Raw genomic sequence first — 25,939 nt, forward strand, 5'->3', positions numbered from 1 at the left:
TCTAGTGAATAAATATTTTACTTCAAGTTCTTGGGTTTTTTCTAAAGCTCTTTTGACTGTAGTTTTGAAAGGTCTTGAAGGGAAAATCCTGGGAAATTTCCCATTAAAAAAAAAACCCCATCAAAATAGATATCAAATTCATTAGCTGAGAATTGGTTAGAAAGCTCTGAATAATTTGTGAGTGTGCACGAGAGTATTCTTCCAAGAAACCAAACAAATAAAAAACTTTGAGCACTTTTTGGGGGATTTTAAAATCTTTTTCACTTAGTCCCAGATTAATGAGCTGCATTTTTAGTTCTGTTGTGAAAAATGTGTTGCAGGCATTTTTTTTAGTCTGTATGTTTGGTTAAGACCATTAAAAAAGTAAAGCAAGACCCTAAACTGTGGAAAATATTTATCACTGAACTGGTATTATTTCAGGAATTATTTTTAAAATTTATCATGATTTTAAACAACTTAAACTAGCTGTGATTAGAATTACAAAGAAGAGTTTTTGTTATAGTTCTGGCCTGAATTAATTTCTGCACATTTTATAGACTTCTGAAGATAGACTGTGTTGTTCATTTTTTCCATGTCAAGTGAAGAATCCTATATAACTGTGAATTGATAGAAGGTCAAAAATTCAGAGTACTTGATCTGGCAGCACTTATTGGGAGCATTTTTTTTTTAGCATTGTATTTTCTTTCTCTTGCCATATAGTCTATACTGTAAATATAATGACAGTTCCACTAACTTCTGTGTTCTGTTAGAGACCTTCCTGAAATTTGAACACTATTACTTCACTGCATACTATATCTTACATGATTATTAAAAAAAAAAAAAAAAAGTCTTCAACTGGGTCATGCTATAATTTGTACATCCCTGTGCTAATTATTAGTGCCATTACTGAGATGATGTATCTACTTGAAGAGTTACACTTGTTATAGTTTAATCTGTTGAAAGGGTTAAGGTAGCAAGAAACAAGGTCACTTGATAATGTGTATAAGTTCTTGGAAAAGACATATGCAGCTCTTAGGGAAACAATTTACTTTGGCCATTTCTCTGAGAATTGGCTTTTATGCTGCAACTTGTAGAAAGATTCTCTTCAGGAAATTTCTGACTTTGTTGGAAGTGTAGTGATAGAATGAAATCAGAAAGTTTTCTTCTGATTACTTTTCCTTTTTTTTCTTCTCTTTCTATTACAGAGTTTTTGTGCAGCCTTACATCAGGAACTTAAAGAATATTACAGACTTTTGTCTGTTTTACATTCTCAGGTAAGTTAAGTGGTACATATTCAACTTTACTGTTTTGTTCCACATTATCTAAATATCTCCTAAAAAGGTAATACCTACCTACTCTGTTAGAATGTAAAGGATGTGCAGCAGTTTCTGTTGACAGTGAGCACAGTTCTCTATAAGTTTCTTATTCTTTAAGTGTATTTGCCCTTGAATATTTTTCTCTTAAGAATTCATTGGTATTTGATGTGTTATGTAAGGAATACAATGTGTATTTCTAAGTCTCTGTCCCTGTTTTGCATCCTTTTTGTCAGTTTCATCTTGCATAATGTCTTTACCATTCAAATCCCAAACAATGTCACATATCCTTGAGGGGAGACAAAAAAGCAATATATTTCCAGCAGTGCATGATTCAGCAGCTGGTAATAAGTTCTAACTTTTTTTCTGTGTGGGGCAATTTGTACATTTTTCTTGTCCCTTTGTTTTCTGAGAGTAATGACATCTCTTCTGCAGATGCTTCAGTATTTTACTATTTTTCTGTAACATATAGACCAACTCATTGCTGATAATCTTGCAGCTTTTCCACAAACATTTGTAAGTATGTGCATCTAGATGCTGTCTCTAAAATAAAAATGAAATAAACATTCTTCTTCTTGCTTTTTTTTTTTTTTTTAAAGGTGTTTATCAAGCCGTTCATTACTTGTAATGGTGAAAAAATTATTCTGAGAATTGACCTAAAGCTAAATTATACTGCCTTCTAAAATTCTAACTTCAATAAAATAGTTATAGTTTGTCATGGGCTTCTGTTAGTGTTTTCTAAGCACCTGTTCATTTTAATTCCCTTGTAGTTCTTGAACACTCCTGACTTTTGGAATGCCTGTTGTCTATACTTTTTTGCTTGTTTTTCCTGACTATTATGCAGTTATTCCTTTTGTAATTACTTCTTACTCTGTCCAAAATGTGTTTTCTTTCTTAGTTTGCTAAAGCTTTGATTTATTCTGTTTTCTGAAACTTCTTGACAGTGGAAATATTCTACTACTTTGAAATGCAGTTTTGTCTATCTTTCCTGCTCCACCAAACCTTTCTAAAGAAGAAATGAGTAGGGTGGGAGGGAAAGCCTATAAGGAGAAAATTAAAGTTCTGGGGCTACTTATTTTCAAACTGCATTTGCCTTTGTGGTGGGTTGACCCTGGGCAGTAGCCAGGCACCCACCCAGCCTCTTGTTCCCCCTTGTTTCTTGAGGAAAAGGGAGAAAGTAGAATGAAGACAAAAAGACAAGTCAGTCAAGTTAGTGACAGTTTAAAAGGGAAAGCAAAAGCTGTGCGTGCAAGCAAAGCAAAGTAGGGAATTCATTCACTGCTTTCCATCAGCAGGCAGATGTCCAGCTGCTTCTGGCAAGCAGGGCCTCAGGACACTTAGCACTTGCTTGGGAAAACAGACTCCATCACCACAAATGTTCCTTTTTCCTTCTCCTTTCCCTGACCTTTTTTCCTGAGAAAGCTTTTTGTCCTCCATAAGCTTGGAAATGGTTTTCCAGGATTAGTTGCTATCCCAAGGAATGAAGTCAGTCTTGGTGTGTGGTTTTATGGCTTCTCCTTCTTGAAGAAAGGAGGGACATTTGCTTTTGCAGGGTCGTCAGAAACCTCCTGTAACTGCTGTGTTGCAAAAATAATGGAAAGTGACCTTGCAGTGACATTGACCATCTCCTTCCCTCAACAGTTGTTGGTGCATCCCATCAGGTCCCATAGGTTAAGTGTATCCTGATCCTTCTGAACTCAGTCTTCCTTGTTCCAGACTTCTCTTCTTATCTCAACATCTGGTATCCCCTGCACCAAATCTTAACTGAAGTACCAAGGCAAAAAAGGCATTAAGTATCTCAGTATTTTCATTTTTCCTGTCACCCCTCACGTAGCATCATTCAGGAGTTGGACACACATTTTCCCCATTCTTAACTGCTGTTCTTGTTGTTGCTCTTCACATTCCTTGCCAGATTCATCTTCAGTGTTAGAGTTCATGAATGCATTGAGCATGTTGATTAAATGTATTTTCATAGGGAACACTCAAGACAATGTCAGCAATGCTTTGCTGCAGCAGCAGGCTGGAGTTTCTGGGGAATCTAGGTCCCTCAGCACCTAACTGAAGGGTTTCCCAGGATCTTGTTAAGTTTGGATTTTCAGAATCTCCTGGCAACATTCCTTCCCAAAGATATGAAAGGTAGGAGATCCAGCAGTGGAAGAAAGGTTCTTTTGTGACTTGAAAGGTGGAAGGGCTTGAAGGTCACACTGTAGAATGGACAAAGAAACTCTACCTTTCAGCTTCTTGAAACATGTAGAAAATTGACTTGAAATTGAGTGTATGTGACATTAGGGAGATTGTACAGGTTACCAGCTTAGGAGTTGTTAAATGCAGTTCTAGAGAGCAGTATGGGCATAGAACAACAAGAGTCTTGTCAAAGGGTTCTATACTCTCTTTATAACTTTTCATTATGTCTGCAGAGCTTCCCCTGAGCATGTTTCTGCCCTTGAATGAGTAATCCTGAGCATACTGTCTACTATTCCATAAGTCTCTGGTCTTTTTCTTGCAGGTTGTTTTCACATTGTCAGCCCATTTAAAAATGCATTTCCGTGATGAAGATGTACCATGTCTTCCCTAAAGCCAAAGGGTGGCTCATGTATCTCTCTTATCATTGCTGATTTCCAAAAACACCAAAGAAAAATCCCAGACATGGACCCAGGATCATCCAGAAGCAAATGAATTTACCTGGCTCTAAGGCTGCATTTAATCTGGATGACACTAGTCTTAAATTTAACTAGTATGTTGCATTTGGCTAAAAAATGTACTAGATGGGAAAGCACAGAGTGGGTTGGCTGTCATATGCCAGAAACAGCATCTTTTCTAAGAGATTGTCTCCTTGTACTGCTGCAGGAACTTGCTTCTGTATTCTTAAGTTGTGTTCTTGTCCTGCTTGTTCCATCTGTACTTGTATAAGATTTGCATTTGCACCTTGAATGCAAATATTTGGCTTTTATTTTTCATGATGTTGGAAGATTCATGGTAGTCACATTATGATAGTTTTCTTATTGTAGCTTTTAAAGTTCAGTGGTTTTCTTTCAACATAGCAATTCCTTAATATCACTATAAGGCTAACTTAAGTTCTGATGGCTTCTGGAGGAAGCCATTGAATGGAATTTGTCCCATATTACACTAAAATAAGCTGCATGTGCAGTAATAAAAAAGTGGGTCTCCTACAGCCTGCCTTTCCTTTAGATGTTTTTCTTTACTCTTTTTTGAGTATCTCTTGCTGTCTTTCAGGATCTCTTCTTTCTTTTCCTTTGTGCTTCTCTCTTTTCAGGGCTATTATTTTGCTGTCTTTAACTTTCTTGGTCTTTGTACTTTGTCTGCCTTATTTGCACTTATGCTTGTCTTTGTTCTTTCACCTGTGCTCAAGTCTCTGTTTCCCCTAAAAATTGACTTTCAGGTTTTGGCCCAGTGATTTGATGAGGGAGTACATAAAACTGGGTATTTCAAGTATATTGGTAAAAATCTGACTTCAGAACAAACTGTACAACCTGAGTTCTGCTTCAGTTTTGTTCTTTGACATGTCTTTCTGTTTCTAACTTGGTCAGTTGCAACTGGAAGATGATCAGGGTGTGAATTTGGGACTTGAGAGCAGTTTAACTCTTCGCCGTCTTTTAGTCTGGACCTACGACCCCAAAATAAGGTTAAAGACCCTTGCAGCACTTGTTGATCACTGTCAAGGTCTGTTTAATTTAATATTTCTGTGGATGTTTTATAACTTTGAGTAGTTATGCATGCTGGAGGGGGGTATCAATTATATTAGTGCTTGTTTGGACTTTTTTTTAGAAAATTTCAAGTAGGTAGTTCAGATTCTCTGTCTTTTATTTTAAACAAAGCATGACAAATTATAGTGCTGTGTTGATACATTCAGACTTCTTTTAAACCTAGAATGTGCTCAAAAATTCAATTTTAAGCATGCACTTTTCATGCTATTTTCAGCTACTCAGTCTTTCAGAGAATGGTACACTGAAAAAGCCCTACTAATATGTTATGGAATGGTTGGCTTAGTTTCTTCACTATGTATGAGTATTATGCAATTTCTCTATATATGATGGCATAGAGGAGTTATTAGCAACTTGTCTTCAAATTCATGTGAAACAGCAAATAATGTGAGTCTTTTGGCAATCCAAAAGAAGATGCAGGGAAGTGTCATGTTGGAGTTTACCAGAGCTTTGGCCAGCAGCTGACTAAACTGACCAGTAACTGATGCTTCTCCCTGATGGTACTTTGGCTTTATGAGATTATAGCCTTTTAGAAAGAGCATATTAGGGAAAAAAAAAAAAAAAAAAAAAAAAGACTAAAATGCTTCCTTTACCTTGATTATTGGTATTGGTTGCATTTTTTTTTAATGGGCTTTACTTTTAAGGCATTCATGAAAATTTTGAATTCCATGGCCTCTGCTGCAAGGAAGCAGTAATCTGTGGAGTGTGGCAGTAAAATCGAATATTCAGTCTATTTTGAAACTTTTTTTTGCTTCTAGTTTTTTTGGGTTTTTTTGGTTTTTTTTAAACAGCCTCTTACTTTTTCAATTGCAAGAAGACAGGAGATATCTAATAGCTAGATAATAGGAGTTGTAGGGGCAACTATAACCAAGAAACAGGAAAGCTGTGTTTGTGTGCATGTATGCACACAGAATATCTGAGTATCAAGTACAGGAGAGAAGGAAAACATTCTAAGCCTTCTTCAATGCTTCTCTGGAAGCATAACATCAGCCCCTGTGTGTGATCTGAATTTTACATTCCTCTAAGCTACCATAAAGTAGACAGAACTCTGCTTAATGCTTTAGTGAGATTAATAATTCATGCCTTAAAGCCTAGGAATTCCCTGTTAACAATTGAAAAACCTATTTTTGCTACATTTTAGAATTGCTGTTTAGCAAGCTCAATGTGACACATGGGTAGCTAAAATCAATGACTGCTAAATACAAATGAGGTGCGTATGGTTTTCCCTCAAATGTTTCTGTTCCTCTCCCTTTCTTCTTCCAGGGAGAAAAGGTGGTGAATTAGCCTCAGCAGTTCATGCCTATACTAAAACAGGAGATCCCTACATGAGATCTCTGGTTCAGCATATTCTTGGCCTGGTGTCCCATCCTGTACTGAACTTCCTTTATCGTTGGATTTATGATGGAGAGCTGGAGGATACATACCATGAGGTAATGTGTGTGCTACAGCAAATACTTCATCTCTCTTCTTTGTGGTGTGATGATCTGTGAGAAGCTTAGAGGAGAATTAGGAAAGTAGAGTGTGATGAAAATGTATAACATGAGTAAGCAATACATACAATAACAACCTGAAATATCACTCTCCATGAATTCTTAATGAATTTGATATCTGCAGGTTGCAATGTGTTGTCTTCAACAAATCCTATGCTGGGTCTGGTTAGTAGAGTCAGAATGGTGTACTGACAGTAGGAACTCGTTTCTGAAGACAAAACCATTCCTCTACATATTTTCTTGCCTACTGTAACAACAGTAATGTATGCAGAGTTCTTTGTAACTGTTCAGAATGCAAGCCTTGTATTTAGAATGAAGCTCAGAATATTTTTCTCTGACTGTGTGCTGTTATCCTTGATAAATAAGTTCAGTCTATCAAACTGGGTAGAAGAGGTTTGTGGTTCCAGAATAGAAACTCTGCAAAGTTATTTGTTGGGACTTCTGTAACATCAAGTTCCAGTTATTGTCCTTTTTCTTCTTGGAAATATTTTTTATGCTTTTCTAAATTCTCTCAACTCTTTCCTGTCTCCAATCAGTACAGTCTTTTTAAAGTGATAAGGTTTTTTTTATTGTTGTTCCAAGAAACCAAGGCATCATTTTTTAAAATTAGTTGAGCACTTCTGAGTAATTTTGCTACTCAAATATGCTGTCTGTTTCTTGGAATGTCCTTATTTTGGTCAAAATTTAAGTGTATGACAGTGACAGCTATCTTAAGGTTAGAATTGTGTAAAATGTCTAGGAATCTTTTTTTAGAAGTGTAAAATAGACTCGTCTTTTCCCAGCTACTCCCCAGATATAAGGCTTTATCTTTATAGTATTTTATGTAATCTTTGCATGTGCACTGGAAGAGTGTTCTTAGTATTGAAAATTATTGTTGGGTGTCTTGTACTGAAAGGTGTAATTTTCATATGTGATAGAGAGTTTTGAACAAAGGCAATTGGCCGTTCTTGGGGAAAATGGTATTTGGAGGCAGTGAAAGTTTCCAGAAAATGAGTGTATTGTTTGACAGAATGGGGACATAATCCATCCAAATTTCAATTCAATAAAACTAATAAAGTAGCTTTAGATTTTTACAAATGAGAGGATTCTCTTGTGTGGAGTTAAGAGACTATAGCATTTGATCACTGTATCAATCAAATTTTTTTGGCTTTTTGGTTTTCTTGTGATTTTTTTTTTTTTCCCCTCTGCATTTGTTAAAGTAGGAGGAATAATAGATGAAACTATAAGTTGGAGTTTACATTAATCTTTTGCTTTTAATATTTATTTCGATCTTCAGTTTTTTGTAGCTTCAGATCCTACAGTTAAAACTGATCGGTTGTGGCATGACAAATACACTTTGAGGAAATCAATGATCCCATCTTTTATTACCATGGAGCAATCAAAAAAGGTATGAATCTAAAAGTTCATCTTCTGATGATTTGTTTGCCCAGTGCTGCTGCTTAGAGTTCTATTGAGAAAACAGAGGCCAAATTTAACAGAAAATAATTGTCTTAGGAGTTTTAGAATTGTTTGCTGAGGAAGGCTATCGGACTGTTTCTCCTTTCCATTCTCTAACTGTTAAACTTTGAGGAGATCTCAAGTAGGGGGGAAAGAAGCTGGTGTCTAAAACCTTTTCATGTTACCATTGCCATTCTGGCTTGCTATGGTTGGGATTGTGAAACTAAGAGCACAGAAAAAATACAAAATATCTTGTCCTGGTGGTTGTGGATTGTTGTGGGGGTTTTTGGTTCCTTCCTAACAGTGGATGGCTTCTTTGTTTGTTTGTTTGTTTGTTTCTTATATGCAAATCACTTTTTAAGAAATCCTGTTTTGTTCAGGTCCTTTTAATAGGAAAATCCATAAACTTCTTGCATCAAGTTTGTCATGATCAAACTCCGTCCACAAAGATGATTGCTGTTGCAAAATCTGCAGAGTCTTCAAAAGATGGTACAGTATTAATATTATTCAGTATGTCCCCTTTGAACTGACCTCTCCCATACTCTATGTGGTTTAGACTGTAAACTGACTTCATGGATGGAGGAGTGGCAGGGAGTACAAAAGTCCCATCTGCCTTAAAATATAGATAATTTAATTATCTATATATTAACTTATTTTTTACAAAATATGTATATTCATGCATGTGTATAATTTTCTTAATTTGATAGGTTTGCTGGATGATTGTTAATGTACTGGATTTGTGAATGGAACCATAAAACAGTCTGCCTTCAGCTGCCTCAGCTGGGGTGGGAGCAGGGGTATTCTTGAGTGCTGCAATAAGAATTTAGTATATTTGTCTTCTAGTCAAATGTACTCCATCATACAATTCCATAATACTGCATTAATTTTGTGGTTGAAAAATAAAAATACCCAGTTAGTTGTAAATAAGAGAGTAAGCAATAAAAACAGAAAAGAAGCCTTTCTGTAAATCCAGGATACCAATATATCCAAAATGAGTATGTGGAAGGTTAGTAAAATTCTTTCTGAAGATTACTTAAAATTGGGGCTGGTGAACATGGAACCAAAACTTAACTATTAGGATTCCTTCAGGTTATTTTGTATTTAGAATAGATCTCAGTTTTATGAGTGACAACTTATATACCATTTGTGGTTATATTTTGGCAACATATTTGTTGCAATGAAATCAACATTGTTATGATGAAAGATAGCAAATAGTAAAGATCTAAACCAAGGAGACTTTGTCTAAATACTCAGTAAAGAATGTGTAAGATGCTGCTACATCTCAGAGAAGGGACAGATAGCTGCCTTCTAGTGGAAGTGATATTTTGCCTCTGTAACTTCTCTTGATAACTTGTTTAATATATCAAAGATAATCTAAATGTTGAGATGCTGCTCACTGGGGTAAATTTTCTGATGCTGATCATCTATATATTTTTCTGTCAAATTCTTATTTTCGAAGAACATACTTCTTAACACTTTATATCATAATATTACTTATATATAACTTTAAATCTTGTGTATGTGGGTTGTTTGGTTTGGATTTGTTGGGGTTTTTTTCCTTTTCCCCTCCAGGTAACCTTGGATTAGTTTTAATATTAACTCTTCACAGAATGGACTTCTGGCATGAGTACCTCCATGTAAAATGTTCTAGTAATAAAATCCCATTCATATCTGGAAGAATAGGTCTTCTAATAATGTGGTTTTTGTACCACATTCATTGCTTGCTTAGTCAAAGATAAGCCTGAAGTGCAGGGATCAGGGTTAAATGAATAAGACCTGTAAATGTATTTGAACAATCATCTTGCCAGCAACTCCTGGAAAAAAGGAAAAAAACATTCACTGGCTTTACTACATTCACCACTTTATACAGCATTTATGGCCATGCTTTCCCAATATTTCTTTAAATTTGCACTTGTTTCTCTCTTTCTCCTTGCTTGAATGGAAGATCGGTGCAAATACAGGTTTCCTATTATGTAAGGGATGAAAGCTTCAAAGCACCTACATTATCTTAAGTGCTGAGAATAACTGTTTGAGACAGAAGCGTAGTTTTAGAAATGTTACTCTGTCTGCAGTGTGCTGAAGGCCTGCTGAGCTTAACTGTTGGCAGCCTAAATATCTCATGGTATTGCTTTGGTTTAGTTCTGCATGAAACTGCATTTGTATTTAGGGCATTTTACCCATTTAGTCCTGAAAGAACATTCTATGTCAGGAATGTTGGAAATGCTTCCATTTGTGCCATCTAACAATATCCTGAAAGTCCCTTTACTTATTAAGATCATGGGAAGCTAGGATGCCAGCCTTGAGATATGGATGCATTTGCTTGTTTTAAATCTGAACATTTCATGATATGGTTGTATTATTTATTTCTTTCATTTGCTTTGGATCCTTAACTATCATGTTTCCCCAGTTCCCTTTTGATGCTGAAGTAATCACTGTGTGGAAAACATTTGTGGAAAACTGTGTTAGAACAAGAAGTCTGGCATAACTGTGTAGAAGTTGGTCATCTTGCCTGGCAGGGAATTGTAGCATTTGGGAGAGAGGAACAGTAAAAAAGGCCAATAAAGTGACCTCAACTCCAACATGTAGCTGTCTTTAGATTTGGGGACTTCTGGACCAGGCTGGGGGTGCTGTGTGTATGCAGGGGTGGTGCATTACTGCTACATATGTAAAATTGGCTTTCCAATCTAAGGTGAGGGGCTGTGGCCAGGTCATTTCCTGCAAGGCAGGAGGGTCAGTACTATGGACAGGGGTAAGGCTGCTTTTTCTGAGACAGTAAGAAGCTGAGAGTGGTCTGTCTATCTCAGAGTTACTGCTTAGACACACTCACCCCTAAAGGAGTGGAGACAAGACCAGCTGGCCATAGACAAGCTAGGGAGTTGCCTGCTGGCTTTGCTTGTGCTTTGAGCCAGTGCTAGGATCTGTATCCAGAGCCTCTGTATCCAGGAGCTGAAGAGATTAGGTAGTAACTCTGGATTGACTCTTGTTTTGCCTGTAAGGACTGCAGCATCTTGAGGGAAAACACTTGCACTTACTGCAGGCTGTATTAATTCTCACATCCCTAGGGTTGGTGTGTGTTACTTGACTAATTAGTGTTTCTCTAGTCTAGGGATTTTAAATACAGCAATGTCTTATAAAAGTGTCGTCTCTTTGACATCTCTTGCACTTTTTGTGTCTCATGGAGAGGTTCAATGTTTGCTGAATGTTAGTTTGGAAACCCCCAGGCATGTCAGTGAACCAGACATTTAGGCTTCCATTCTTAGAGTGACTGTTAGAGCCAGTGCTTATTTCTTCAGTTCACAAGCATTTTATTAATTGAGTAGTTAGTTGAGTAGTTTATTAATTGAGTTGAGTCCTTTAATGCTGAAGAAAGTCTGAATCTTATGATAGTTGACAATCTAGTATTTTTGGTATTGCTGCATGTTGCCTGAAGAGGCCACAGTTCTTGCTATCTCATAAGTTTTACTGGAGTCCCTTTCTCAATGAGCTTGTAGTTGTAGAAAACAGTGACATAAGCTTCTGCTATTTTCTGCTGCTTCCTGCTTTCTGTCCCCAAATTGCCATGCATGAAAGATGAGGAGAAAATTATCAGGTTGCTGGCTCTCCCCCAGGTAGCTCAAATATATTCCCTTTTCTCTCATTCTTTCATCTATGGGAACTCTTGTCTGTTGAGTTTTTTAACATTCAGATTATTTGATTTGTTTTTCCCTGCACCCTTAGAAGTGCCTTCTGATTTAGATTCTGCCCAACAAAGGTTTTTCCTAATTCTGCACTTCCAGATCTCCATAAATTATTTGATTTGTAAACTGCAGTATTTCAGCAAGCTTAAAAATCCCCAACCTTTTTTATGAAAAAGTGACATAACATGAGCTTCTATTGGAAAGTACATTCTGAGCACAGATTAAAAGTATCATTGTTGAAGTGTGGGCTGCTTCAGACTTGCTTTTGCTATGGCAAATGTATAACACAGTGGATCAGAAGAAATGGCAGTTTTTCTGTTTGTTTCAGCTACAAAGCTTGCTTGCCTCAGTTTTTGAAAACAACTAATTTAATTTTAATTTTTATTTTCTTTTAGCTGCTGATTTGTTCACAGATCTGGAAAATGCATTTCAAGAGAAAATTGATGCAGCTTATTTTGAAACCAGCAAATACCTGCTGGATGTTCTCAATAAGAAGTACAATTTGCTGGAACACATGCAGGCCATGAGACGTTACTTGTTACTTGGTCAAGGAGACTTTATCAGGCATTTAATGGACTTGCTCAAGTAAGACAATAGAAAGGGTAATTATGTTGAATTTCTGATGGTTCTGTGCATGATCGGCACAGAAACTGTTTTGCTTTTTGAAGAAGACCCTCCAAGTACCTTGTTCAATTAAATCTGAGTAATAACTTTGAAATTCTTTTTTGGGTTTGATTTCTTTGACCTGGGGCTCAAATTTTTTTTTCTTTTTGATAAGAGATACATACAGTGCCATTTGACCAAGTCTTGAAAAGTTATACTAGTACAGATACCTTTATGTTGAGTCTGTGACAGCCTCAAGGATATTGGCACTTCTCTTGGTCCTGTCAGCAAGTTTAAGCAGAAACCTTCTGCTCTTGATGCCACTGCTTAGCTTGGCTGGAATTATTTATTAGGCCTCTATTTTGGAGGTGTTTGGACCAAAACATTGTGTCCAATTTTAAAAAATCTAACTGATTCATCACTGGCTTCTGATTCAAGCACCCAGGTGTACCCATGCTGGTGCTACTGATGAGACTTCTTCAATCAGAAGCATTGACTTGCAAAGCTTTTCTTTGATCTAGAAGGCAAGCTTTGTAATAAAGCTTTGATTAATTTAAATCAAAAATCAACAGTATGTGACCACGCTTTTTAATGTGAAGCAGAATGAGGTTGGTTTGTGGAGTCAGTATTACATTTGAGGCAGAAGGAATGAGAGGCTTTCCAGTACTGATCCTGAGGGAGGGAGAGAGAGGTAGTACAAGAGTTTCATGTTGCAACTCTTTGGAAAATTGAGGTTACATAGAGGGAGTGGGTTTCTGAGCACAGCACTTCTGAGCCTGTGAGATGGCTATCAGTAAGTTTCTCAAAACTGAAGTGAAATTATTGGTTTGTTGTGCTAATGATGTAATCTGCCTCATTTAAGATATGAATGCAATTCAAATTACAGGCTAGCTAAACTAGCAGTCCTGGTAACTTCAAATTACTGGCATTAAATGGGGATTAAGTTACTCATCATACTTATATTCAGGGATGTAACTGCATATCAACAGACATTCTCTCATACTCTGTGCAAATATTTTGCTCACTGATTTTCTTCATGATTAAATCTGAAAGAGTAATATGAGAAGTTTTGAATGTGGGTTAGAAAAGGGTTTTGCTGTGTGCTGCAGTTAGTACTGAACTGCTGCTGCAGAGTATTTCAGTAATGTGCCATGACTGTTTCATAACCACCAGGCCAGAGCTTGCACGACCAGCTACAACCTTGTATCAGCATAATCTAACTGGAATCCTGGAAACTGCAGTGAGAGCCACGAACGCCCAGTTCGATAATCCCGAAATTCTCAAGCGGTTGGATGTTCGACTTCTGGAGGTCTGTTGCATCATGGTGACTCTGACCTGAGACATACCTTTGTTTGTGTGTACTCATGCAGACATCTATATGAAACAACATTTTTGTATGTGAATACGTTTTCACACTTCCTGTCCACTGAAGTTTACTTTGAGTAGCACAAAGGTCTTTTAAGAAATTGTCTTCTTTTTGTTTCCCTGTCTATTATCTATTTGTATTTCAAGGTAGAGGTTTACAGCCATTGACAATACAAGGTTGAGTATTTGGGGCCTAATAGAAATTGATGCTGGTGGCCCTGATTTGAAGTTCTCCAGCCAACTCTTAATGCTGTTGCTCTTAGAAGAAGAATTGGGGCAGGCAGGGGCTGAGGGGGGTGAGTGCCTCCTTCTTGCCTCCAGTTAAAAAAAGAGAAGCAATGATAGCACATTTCATGGAAGAGCCTGTGTAAGAAACGAGTTAATTTGAAAGCTTCAGTCCCTGAGATGAAACTTTAGTGAAGAGCTGTAGTATCTGTATTAAGTCAGTTCCAGATGCCAAACAAATTTTTCCTTGTGTTTATTTTCCTTTACTAGGTTCAGTGGAGAAACACTGATGTTGCAAACATCACTATGTGTGTGAGATCAAACCCTTTGATATAATTTTTGCCTAACCTGCTTCTTTAAACAAGAAACTCCTGTATCTCTTGTTAGTGTGGACACTTACTTGTTCATAGGCCTTTCAGAATGAAAAAGTAAGCAAGTAATGCTCATCTTCAGCTTTAGTATGCTATGATTATATGCTGACAGTAGCATCTTTTTAATACAGGTATCTCCTGGGGACACTGGATGGGATGTCTTCAGCTTGGACTACCATGTTGATGGGCCAATAGCAACGGTAATGTCATACACTGCTGGCTCTGTATGTGTTTTGGGTGCTGAATTAAATTGTTAAGTGTTTTTTTTAATTAAGGTAACCTTTTTTTTGAGTGTGAAATCAGATTTTTTTTTTTCTTTTGCATCTAGAATGTACCCACTGTATGAACAGTTAAGCAAAAATCTCAATTCTTACTAGTTAACTGTGAGTGCTGAAAGGCTACATTTAAAACAATCTGAAATTACTGAAAATCAGTAATTCATTTGTTCCAGCACAGTTCTTAGCAAGTACTTAATAAATTGAGTGCTCCTATTCTTTGATAATTGCTAGTCTGGAGATACTAATTTGGGAAAATTTGCAAGGACCTGAAGAATGTATTTGTGGAGATCTTATTTATGCTGTCTAAACAGCATTTGATAAGTAGTTGCACTGTTTATCAGAATGTGTTTAGCCTCCATAAAGAACTTGTAAATAACTTCCTTTTAACGCAGGACAAACTGAGTCTGACCAGCAGAAGAAATTTTCATATTCAGTTTTAAAAGAGACTTGGACTTTGCTATGTTCATCCCTTCTTATACTTCTAGCAACACCCTCTGTCTACTTTTATGCTAAGTAACTGTTCAGCCCTCAAGGCAGGATCTTTCCAAAAGCTCTGGGGTTTCCAGGAAACTTTTTACATTATTTTTCAATAAACTGCATGGATCAGATAAGATGGACTGTGAAGAGCTTCTTGGGACTTCAGGACATATGGTATGTCTATTAATTTGTACTGATATTTTCTGTGTGTTGTAGGTATTTACACGTGAATGTATGAGCCACTATCTAAGAGTGTTTAATTTCCTTTGGAGAGCAAAGAGGATGGAGTATATTCTTACTGATATATGGAAAGGGCACATGTGCAATGCAAAACTTCTGAAAAGTATGCCAGGTAAGAGTTGTCTAGAAGGATGACATGCTTGTAAAATGGACATAGATAACTGCATCTTATTTTAAACTGTGTGTTAAGAGGGGAAAAAAGTGTCTGATGAATGATGTTAAGATTAATTTTGTATTTTGGTGCTCCTCTTGACTGGCTGTTTAATGGTAAATGATGATGATGATGAAGGTGAAATAACACAATTGTAGTTTCCTGTCTGTTGTTTTCCTTCATTCTTGATCCCTGTCTTGAAAAGTTGCACTAACATAAGTATCTTCATGCTGGCCCAGTTGTGAGACTGCAATTCTTCCATCCCCTTGTATTTATTTTCCTTGATGCCTTCTTATTTGTACCCCATGTCTCCCTCTTTCTTATGCTGTCTGTTATTATGTCTCATACATTCACAGTTCTGAATTTACTAGTTTTACCTTCACTTATTCCTTCTGCTTTTGTTTAGCTGAGAACAGAAGAGGCTAAGAAGAGAAAGATGTTTGAGAAGAAATAGGAAAGCTCTGAAATGTAGTGGCTCTGGTGTATGTTTAACAGATGAAAACTCTTTGATCCTATTTCTCAGCTGGAGAATATAGCCATATTTGTGAACATCTGTACTGGCTCACTCTTGAACTTTTTAAAAATCTATCTACATTTCTTTCAGAAAAAAATAACTTGAGAGTCACATGTCCATATGGCATAGTAATAGTTGCAAATTTATTGTTTCATAATGAAGTACTTTTTGTGGGTGGGAGAGGACACCTGGCCTCAGAAGGTCTCTGCCATCTATGATTAGTGGCTGTGTTATGAAATATTCAGTCTGGAGAAAAAAAATTACCAAGCTGATTTGTTGGCTGTGCTTGTCCTTGCAGTCTTTAACATGCCATCTCTTTGGATTTTTTACAGAGCTTTCTGGGGTGCTGCATCAGTGTCATGTTCTGGCATCAGAAATGGTCCATTTCATTCATCAAATGCAGTATTACATTACATTTGAGGTATATTTTACCACACAGTTATTTAGAAAATGAAGCACTTGGAATATTCTGTATGTGTTGTGTGTCTTAAAATTCAATGAGCTTGTCATCTAGCAAGTTGAAACAGCCCAATCCTGTATCATTGCTCCAGGTGCTTGAATGTTCATGGGATGAACTCTGGAACAAGGTCCAACAAGCACAGGATTTGGATCACATTATTGCAGCTCATGAAGTTTTTCTGGACACAATCATAGCTCGGTGCTTGCTAGATAGTGACTCCAGGGTAAGTCTTCTTTGCATGAAATTGTATCTTTATGATCTTGGTATATATGTCAGGAGTGACCTTCTTTGACAGTAGGAATAAAGGGAAAAGTCACTTTTATTCCTCTGAGACAAGATTTTATAATGGTAGGTTCTGTACCTACTACCCAGACATAATGACACATGTTGATAATAAAACTTGCTGTAGTGTGGGCCAGTTGCTTTTTGTCCTAAGAAGCTGTGTGATCATGGAACAAAAGACTTAGGGCTTTGCAGAACAGTCTCTCCAGCTGTGTAAAAAAAGACTCTTTTCTTTTAGTTTTCTTTTTAGTTTTGTTTTCTTTTTAGTTTTGTTTTCTTTTTAGTTTTGTTTTAGTTTTCTTTTCCTTTTTTTTCTGGGGAAGAGTGGTAACTTTAAACTCTTGTTCTATACAGTTGTTTAGTTATTTTGTTGCCTGTCTCACAGGTACTTCTCAACCAGCTTCGAGCAGTTTTTGACCAGATCATTGAGCTCCAGAATGCCCAAGATGCAATGTACAGAGCTGCTCTGGAGGAGCTGCAGCTGAGGTTGCAATTTGAAGAGAGGAAAAAACAACGTGAGCTTGAGGTACAATAAGGGTGTTTCTAGAATGTGAAAATGATTTGAGGATTTTAGGTACTGTGTAAAGGTAAAAGAAAAATGAAAAATATAGTTGGAACAGATGTAAAAGGCATCAGCATTTACAAGTGATTTCAAGCAGAACTGCTGAGTGGCATTTTTGATTTATCTTGCCCAAAATCTGAGTTGATTTCTCTAGTGAATTTCAGAGGATCAGAAATGTAGGGCTCTTTCAAATGAAGTAAATGGAACCCTTTTGCAAAAAATGCTATAGCTCCATGTCTGCCTCCCTGCTGTGAGACTGACATGCAGTGTTGGTGTGAGACTTGCCTTGCTAATAAACCTTTTAATTCTTTCATGTGCTGTACCACCACCAAGGGGGTTCTGGTAGTTTCCATATGAGAGGCTCTGTGTTTGTCTTTCTATGTGGTTGGTTTTTTATAAACCTAATGTAGCCTGGCAGAAGGTGGCTGAGTTAGCAGCTTCACCTTTTAACTTGTTTGGTTTCTGTATAGGGCAAGTGGGGTGTAACTGCATCAGAAGAGGAAGAAGAGAACAAGAGGATGAAAGAATTTCAAGACTCAATACCTAAAATGTGCTCGCAGCTGCGAATACTCACTCACTTTTACCAGGTGCCTCTTAAATTATATTTTTCTAAAATATGCTGAGCTTTGTATACAAATGAATTTTACATATTGAGTAGGTATAACATCTGTATTCATGTGTGTGCAGTTCATGGAGCTAGGTCTTTGTTTTTTCCTTCTCTGCTTATAAGCCTGTGTTCACTGTTTGTTAGTAGTCAAAGGTTTAGTCAAAGGATTTATGTTCCCCTGACAAAGGAGAAGAGTAATTTCATGTAAGTTGTCTTCTTCCTCCAGTAGCCAAATAGTTATCTTTTGATGTAGTCTGAGGGGGAAAAGATAGAATTTCTTCTGCATTTCATTTTTTCCTCAAAGTCTTTGCAAGTCTTTGCTATTAAAGCCTGCAGTAAGTTTCCTATTAAGGGCCTAACACTTAATTTTAAGCGCTCTGGAGTGGGACGTGGATGAGATGTTTGGGGGAGCATGTGCAGGCTATCTTCTGTAAGTAATTTATTCTGGCTTTGTTTTTATTTGTTATATCTGATGCTAGAGCTACCATTCCCCAGAAAAATGAGCCTAAGTCTTTAAGTGTAGGTTGTAAATAAATTGTGCTTTATGTGCTCTGCAAGATTGGCAATGTGGGTAGGTTTTGCCTACTTAGACTGTATTCATGCTGAGCCCTTATGGATTTTTCCACATGAAATTTCCTTGGCCAGCTTTGGTCATCTTTGTAAGTAATGGAGTGCTCTAGTTATGGGTGTGTTCATGTTAATATTTACTGGGATTAGGAACGAGCTCTTCAAGTGAGTCTTCCCATCTTCCCAAAGTCCTTGCCTTTCCTGTGTCCTGTGGGGCTCCTGCAGTGGCATGGCTAGAGCCAAATAGGAAGATGGGATACAGAAGTGTGCCTCCCCATGCCAAATCCCTCCTCAAATTGCTCCAAATGCTGGTCTAGTTGGGTCTGCAGCACTGGCTGCCCTCCTGGGCCTGTGCTTTGCTGTTGTGGGCTGCCACGTACTGCTGTACAACCCACACCAATTGGGGATGTCTGAAGCAAGCAGTGCCCGGATGCTGGCCTGGATGGCATTGTACCTGCAACAGGGACTCAAGGTGAGGTCTGAAGGCTGATATTGGAAAAATGAAGACGAAGCTCTGGGTTTTTGCAGAAAGAATGAATCCAGCATAACTGATTTGTTAACTCTTGGATATGAGCCCTTGTGCTTGTGTTGTCCCAGATTCTCTCTGCCTGTGTACCGGGTGTGTGCATCTGATCTTCCTGTGCAAAGTACACCAGGGATGTTTTCTTAACTGTCTCTTGGGTTTTCCTTTCCCCTTAGGGAATCGTCCAGCAGTTCTTGGTCCTGCTGACAACCAGCTCTGACGAGAGCCTGCGGTTCCTGAGCTTCAGGCTGGACTTCAACGAGCACTACAAGGCGCGGGAGCCGCGGCTGCGCGTGTCGCTGGGCGCGCGGGGCAGGCGCAGCTCCCACGTGTGACACTGTGCCAGCTGCAGGGACACCCGGCCAGGGGCACCTCTGGCTGGACACGGCCCTCGTGGTGACATCCTGCTGCCAGGCCGTGGTGGCTGTCCCCATTGCTGCAGGCAGCGTGTTCTCGCTCGGTGGTTGTGTGACGCTGGAGAGCAGGAAGCAAAAAAAAGCAGGGTTTTTTACACTGATGTTTCTAGAATTACCAGACTGTATGGGCTGATTGAACCTCATCCAATCAACTTGTTAAATCATCCTTTTAAAAATGTCAGGTTTATTTGAAGCTTTCTGAGCTTTTTCCACCGTAACTTACATCTGTGTCAAAAGAAGTTACATGTTCTTTTGTTTATAGGAGGCACCATTTCCTTTTTTAAAAAGAAAATAAGAAGGTTATTTTTTCTATATGTACTTATTCTATTTGAAAAGAGCTTTTGTTAAAGCCAACAGATCAGGACCCAGACCTATTGTCCTTGTTAAGAAGCTATACAGCATTTCATTATGCTGGTTTTCAGTGTTGTGATGTGTTTGATGTGTGAGAAACTTTGTATCAGGAGACATAAAGTTATATTTAATTTCTTTGTTGTTTTCAAAGTTAAAATCCTGGAATAAAAATTTAGTGGGGAAATTCTATGGTTACTGTACAGGAGCAAACTATAAAAGCAGAGTCAGGAATGTATCTGTTGCACATAAGGTCTAAAAATGAGCTTAAAGCCTCAGTACCGAAGGAAAGTGTTGTTAAACTTGAATACTTAATATTCAAAATCAGATATGTAGAAACAAACTGACTTGTCTAATGTTGACTTCATTCTCTTCTCTTTCCTATGTTTTTCATTGTAAATATTTATATATTGCTGTCCAGATGTTGGGGAGAGGGGGACTCTTCTTTTGCAAAGTTGTCATTATATCAGGTCATTTATTATGTTCCACAAGTGCGAGCTTAGAAAAATAAAAAACACAATTATCTTTCACACAAGTGTGTTGCTTTTTGTAATGGAAAATGTATGATTTTTACACAAGTTATGAAAGGAGAAGCTTCCATTTAGAAGCATATTGATTTATAGAACCCTTCCCATTGCAGGATTTTGGTCCTAGTCTTGCCTGCACTGAGAGTTGTGAGCAGTTCATTAATTAACAATTGCCCTCAGATCAGCCAGGTCTGGAGCCTTTTTTCCCTTTGCCCTTATTCTCCTTGAACCCTTGGGAGTCTGAGACACCTGCCAGGCAATGCAGGTGAAGCTGCTGAGAGTCTTCATGGCAGTGAGCTCTGATGGGGTCCATGTGCTGACTTGCAGCCCTGGACTAGCTGGTTTGCTCTCTGGACACCAGGATTCCTGTTGTGCAGGTATGGAATCCTTGCTTTTGTTAGAACATAAAGCTTTTCACGCTGTGCCCTGCTAGTGCAGGTGCTGTCACTGGGTGTAGTGTGCAGGCACCATTTCAGCTGTGAGCAGGGATGGAGCCAAGGGAAAGCTGAAGGATGCTGAGCTTGGCATCATAAGGTCATAGATCATTGATGGACACAATTAACTCAACTTTTGCCGGTGTGGGGAGCATATTGTTGTAAAGTCTGGAAGAACACAAGTTTTGATAACAACTTAGCTGCATGAGCTCTTTTGGCCATTGGGTTGAGAGATGTGTTGCATGATCACATCACTAGACAAGTCAGAGGCCAGAGAGGCAGTACCAATGTTGGAACTAGAGGATGAGTTCCAGAGGAAGGTTAAATTCTCTTTGCTGCTAAAATGAATCCAGCAGTACCTAGGAAACTCACAGTAGTGGCCATGCTGGGAATGATCACTTTGAGGTGATTCTACAACAACCTGTTGATCTGGGAAAAGTTTTCACTGCTCCAGGAGTTGCTCTGACTGCCAGGCTGAGGGGACCAATGGGGCCCTACCATTGTTTGTCCCCATGCTTTTTTTGTGGGTGGACACAAAAAAGGCTCTTGTCATCTAACCTGACAACTGGTATGTTTATTTCAATTGGTTTTCTTATGATGACCTCAAGTCTGTTGAAAATACTTCATTTGTGCCCAAAGACCAATATTGAATTCTACATAAATGCACATAGTGACAGGCTCCTGCTGCCTGACTGCACAAGTAGCTTTCCTTGTAGTGAGTGGCAGGAGCACTACAGAAAGGTACATTTGTAAGGAGAAACGTGAGATTTTTACCTCTGTTTTTCAACACTGAAGTTATATACTGCAGTCAATGTTAAAGAATAATTCTTAGCAACACATTTATTATACAAGGATGTTCTTTATTTTTTTAATGCACACTTCTGACTGGTAACTTAAGTTTTTTGCTTTTTTTTTTCCTTAGAGTTACTGTGTCTAAAAATGCAAATACAGCCATGTGTCTAGGCTGGAACAAGCCCAGCTTCTCCTCACTATGTCTTGTCCCAGGGTCATTGCTAACTGAGCCTGCACGCTTGGCCCCTTCCTTTTCAGGGTTGCCAAGGCCTAAAGAAATTGTTGAGGAAGTGCAGTAAAAGTAGAAATACAGAAACCAAGAATAAAACTATCACCCAACTTCGGGTGTCATACAATAGGCAACACTCTTCCAGATGAAGGGCTATCCATGTGGTGCTACCAGTATCATAAATGAATGCCTTAAAAGGAAAAGAGCTGGAAAATATTTTCTTCTGTTTGAACTACTTATATTGTTCTGGTAACTGAAGGGGAATATTATATTAACCAATATAAACTCTGAGGAAGGAAAAAAAACAACCCCTGGAAGTTTAATCTCCCTCTGTAAAGTCCAGCAGCTCAACTGCACCAGGATACAGTAGGATGCAGTTTAGTATTTTAGCAGCATCCACTAGGACATGCAGAAGCTCATGATATAATGTATTTTCCAGTGAATTAGTTATAAGCTTAGGGTAGGAGATCAAGGATGGAATATAATCATAATCCTGTTTTGTTTAAGTGAATCTATTCAGTCAAGGCCCTGTGTATTTTTTCCTCTTCTACCAGATGCAGTGAATAAATGCCAAGGTCTCTCAGCCTTACACAGGAGCATACTATTTATTTTAAAAGCCTAAATCTACGTGACTTGTTTTGTTAAAATTAGTTGTGGAAGGGTTTTATCTTCCTCCTAACTCCTTCCTTCTATCTTATGTATGTAAGATGTTCATGTTTTGGACAAGAACTTTTTCAACCTTTTAGAATAGCAGTCTTATCAAGAATGACAAAAGGTAATTTGCCAATGTGGAGCTGTAACTTCTGGTATGCTACATCTAACAATGACTTTCAGAATTGAGGATACTCTTTAAGTACATATGTAACTTTTAAAATACACTAAGAGTTGAAAGGTAACAAATGATTGGAAAAAAAGGAGGTATTTGGACAGAAAATTGAAGCTTTATTTTAAACTTCTAGATATAGTCTGTGATCTTGCATGAATGTTTCCTAATGCTGGCCTTAAAACAAGCCATGGCTGTGCACATTTGTACTCATTTCAATTTTCACCTGAATGAGCAGCCTCAGAGATGACAGAATGTATTTCACACTCACATAAGGGTGCTCAGGGACTTCTCCAAAGTGCCTCATTAATTTTGAAAATCATCTGTTGATTACTTGAAACCTAAAATGCCACTTTAGCTTCTAATAAGATTCTGCTAACTGGAGAGAGGAAAATTTGGGAGAGCTGTACAAGATGTGCAAATAATGGCAGGTAGAGCAGGGACAGGTACAAGAACCTGCTGTTTCAGAAGCCAAAGGAAATAATTCTTTCTGGTTTCTACAAGGACATTGTAACCATTGCCTGCTCTACCCTATTTAATGAAACAAAATTACTTACAATACAGAGGAGAATAAGAAGCAATTACAAGTAGAATACTCTCAATCTGCCGTTGTTCAGAGTGAAAAGTTTCTGCTGCCATTTATTTAACATATATCATTGTGAGGGTTTGCTGAACCACAAATTTAAAATATAATGAAAATATGTTATTTTTATGTTGACAAGGAATGCCATAACTTCAAGGTATGAACCACTTGTTACTGAAGTAACAAGCTCCCTGATGTAGTATTTTAACTATTTTTGCTAGCTTGGTGCAATGCAGTCCTTAAGGTGTGAAAATCACTCATAAGGATTAACTTGGTGCTTATTCTCTTTCACCAGAAGAACAGCAAAGGTACCTCAGTCAGTATTTGTTTTCTTTCTTTTTGTTCCAAAGTTAGCTTTTGGCTAATACACTCTGACAACCCAGTACTGTACATTCTTTCATAACATCATTGGACTAAAACCTGAGTTTAATGGAAATAGAGCCTCAAGTGCAGGTGAAAAGTATGACCAGAAGTGTATGGGGTCAGAGAAAGCACAGAGGTCAGGAGAGTTAAAGAAGCCAAACTGGTGGATATTCATTCACAAAAGGAGAGAGGGAAAGAGAAGAGGGCAGGAATCCTGAAAGGCATTAAATGGTGACCAAAGAGATGCTCAGGTAATAGTGGAGAAAGAAAAACACACCAAGAAAAATCTGGCGAGTGTAGGAGGTGAAATTTCTGTTGCTGTACAGTTAATTTACTTTATTTCTTTGTGGAGCAAATTAAATGTTTTTCTTCAGAAGTTATCACAACAGTAATTAAGTTAGCTGAACATTGGGGTATAGAAAATGCAATTGGAGTGATTGTTACCATCAGTCTAAATATTAAAAGATATAGGAAAAAGCTGTCTCAAGGTGATTACCCTATATATGAATTCTTCCAGTGCCACAGAAAACAAATTATTTGCATTTGAATTACTTGCCACAAGAATAAGGTAATTAGGCATCTAGGATGCCTCTCACTCCTACAATGGGAACATCCTTAAAGCTGTTTAAAGCCACTTTATCACCCTTTAAAGTTTTCCCAAAAATAAGAGGGAGGTAAAGAGCAGTCTGCATTCACTCCTTAAATGAGGGTATTTGTACTGAGTTTTATCTTTTGCTTTTGATGAACCTGCTGAAGAGCATAAAGAAACAGAGGGAAATTACAGACAGGCTTGCAACAGTAACTAAAAGGGCAACGGGGAGCTTTCCTTTAGCAATCTGGTGTGTAAAAATAAGATATGGAACACATTATGATGGCTAGAAAAGAAAGAAACTAAAATTCTCTAGAGAACAAGCAATCGAAGCATGAGCTGGAGAGAAGTGAAATTGCGCCATTTAGTGGTGAACAGGAAGCATGAAGAGAACAAAAAATGTGGGGTGAAAGTGATTTTTGATAAAGAAGAAAAGCATAATATCCGCTCATTGCAATTTTATTAACATGACTAAAGTTTAATGCAAAACCAGAATCAGATCCAGACTTATCTCAGAGTTAGAACATGTGCACAGGTTCCAGTATTCCACAGGCAAAATGTTCTGGAAATCTAAATAAAGCTCTATCAAATGAAAATATCAAAACAGGCATTAATAACAGAACAGGAAATTATTACAAAAAAAAAAAAAAAGATACCCAGGAAGGAAAATAAAATAATAAATGTTACCACTTCCTTGATTAAAACTGTAAAAGGGCAATAATATAAGTGACTCAGAAGAAATGGCTGTGTAGAAGAAGTTTACAAATGTTTACAGAAGTTTTACAGCTGCTTGTGGCTTGAACTAGAAGACTTCTTAATTGACAGATGTGTAACTGCAGGCTTATTTTATGCTTGACCATTTATAAATATAGAACTTTATAAATAAAGAACTCCTTTATAAATAAAGAACTCCTCAAAATCACCTTTAAAGGGGTAGGAAGGCACTAAACAAGACCAAAATTTTTTGTTCAGTTCTGACAAGCTGATTTGGATGCACCTTATTACTTGTAACATGCACCTGTCCATGCTGAGCGACTCCCAAAGCTCAGCAACAGAATGATCTGTGTCAGGATAAAGAAGAACAGAAATCCTGCTGGTCCCACACCTTGGCAGAACCAGTGGTGCTGCCAGTGCAGTGTCACACGTGTCACAGACGTGGCCACCCTGTGTCCCTGCTCAGACCAACCTTCTGCAGCAGCTTGCAGAGCTCCAGCTGAAGCTCTTCATAAACCTCTCACATTTCTTGGACCCGCTGATTGTGCTCCAGTACATGCATACAGAGTTTGCTTTTCAAACTCAGAGACTGAAATTCCTGAAGCAGCCTTTAGAGGACAGTGGAGAATTGCAAATGGTGCATTTTCAGCTGTGGCCTCATAATCTGGGATACTTTGATTTTTATTTGAATTATGAATTCTGATTCAAAGTGCAGACAAAGTAATAATGTGTGCTGTTCATAGACTGTGTTTTTTCAAGACAAGGTTGTGACTTGAAACAGCAGTGTATTTTTAATTATCTTGTAGCCTTTTCTATTGATAAGAATTCCACTTTCCATCTCTCTAAGCTGTGGCCTCACTAAATGAGCAGCTGCATTGTCAAAAGGAGCTCTCTTCTTCATGTTGAGATCTAATGGAAAAGGTAACAGTGTTCCCCAGTAAAAAATACTGGTGACCTTTTCTGGAGGCTGTGGTGATCCTAGCCTTTGGCATTGGAGCTTTAAGTCTGTAAGAAATTTGCTGCCTGGTTGGGTCAAAATGTTATACATTTCCCTCCTTGGGAAATCTTGGGTCAAATTTTAGGACAGCTTCTAGCAATAATTAGACTGTAATCGATTGGGATCAATCTTGGATTTGATTTGGGTGTAGCCTTGGCTGGGCACTTGCACTGCCCAAAGGGTATCCTTTCAATAAATACCTATTTTATTCCTTTTGCTTTGTCTAGTCTCTGTTTCAGCTCAACCTTTCCAGGCATCATAATTAGGTTTTGCTTGAAATG

The 25,939-nt window shown here is 37.9% G+C and overlaps 1 protein-coding gene across 1 annotated transcript in view; it reads left to right on the forward strand.

Moving 5' to 3' along the window:
• The window catches only part of TUBGCP3 (tubulin gamma complex component 3), a 45,155-nt gene extending 25,013 nt beyond the window's left edge, over positions 1–20,142 (forward strand). Inside the window, exons 9-22 of the mRNA XM_079299622.1 lie at positions 1,185–1,253; positions 4,841–4,973; positions 6,278–6,444; positions 7,781–7,891; positions 8,322–8,430; positions 12,014–12,203; positions 13,395–13,530; positions 14,314–14,382; positions 15,154–15,289; positions 16,175–16,263; positions 16,394–16,525; positions 16,970–17,110; positions 17,617–17,733; positions 19,020–20,142. Of these exons, the coding sequence (XP_079155748.1) occupies positions 1,185–1,253; positions 4,841–4,973; positions 6,278–6,444; positions 7,781–7,891; positions 8,322–8,430; positions 12,014–12,203; positions 13,395–13,530; positions 14,314–14,382; positions 15,154–15,289; positions 16,175–16,263; positions 16,394–16,525; positions 16,970–17,110; positions 17,617–17,733; positions 19,020–19,178 (1,758 nt within the window). The 3' untranslated portion in view covers positions 19,179–20,142. The remainder of the gene's footprint in view (positions 1–1,184; positions 1,254–4,840; positions 4,974–6,277; positions 6,445–7,780; positions 7,892–8,321; positions 8,431–12,013; positions 12,204–13,394; positions 13,531–14,313; positions 14,383–15,153; positions 15,290–16,174; positions 16,264–16,393; positions 16,526–16,969; positions 17,111–17,616; positions 17,734–19,019) is intronic.
• The last annotated feature ends 5,797 nt before the right edge of the window (positions 20,143–25,939 follow it).

This window comes from Erithacus rubecula, assembly GCF_903797595.1.
Source record: "Erithacus rubecula genome assembly, chromosome: 1".
NCBI lineage: Eukaryota > Metazoa > Chordata > Aves > Passeriformes > Muscicapidae > Erithacus > Erithacus rubecula.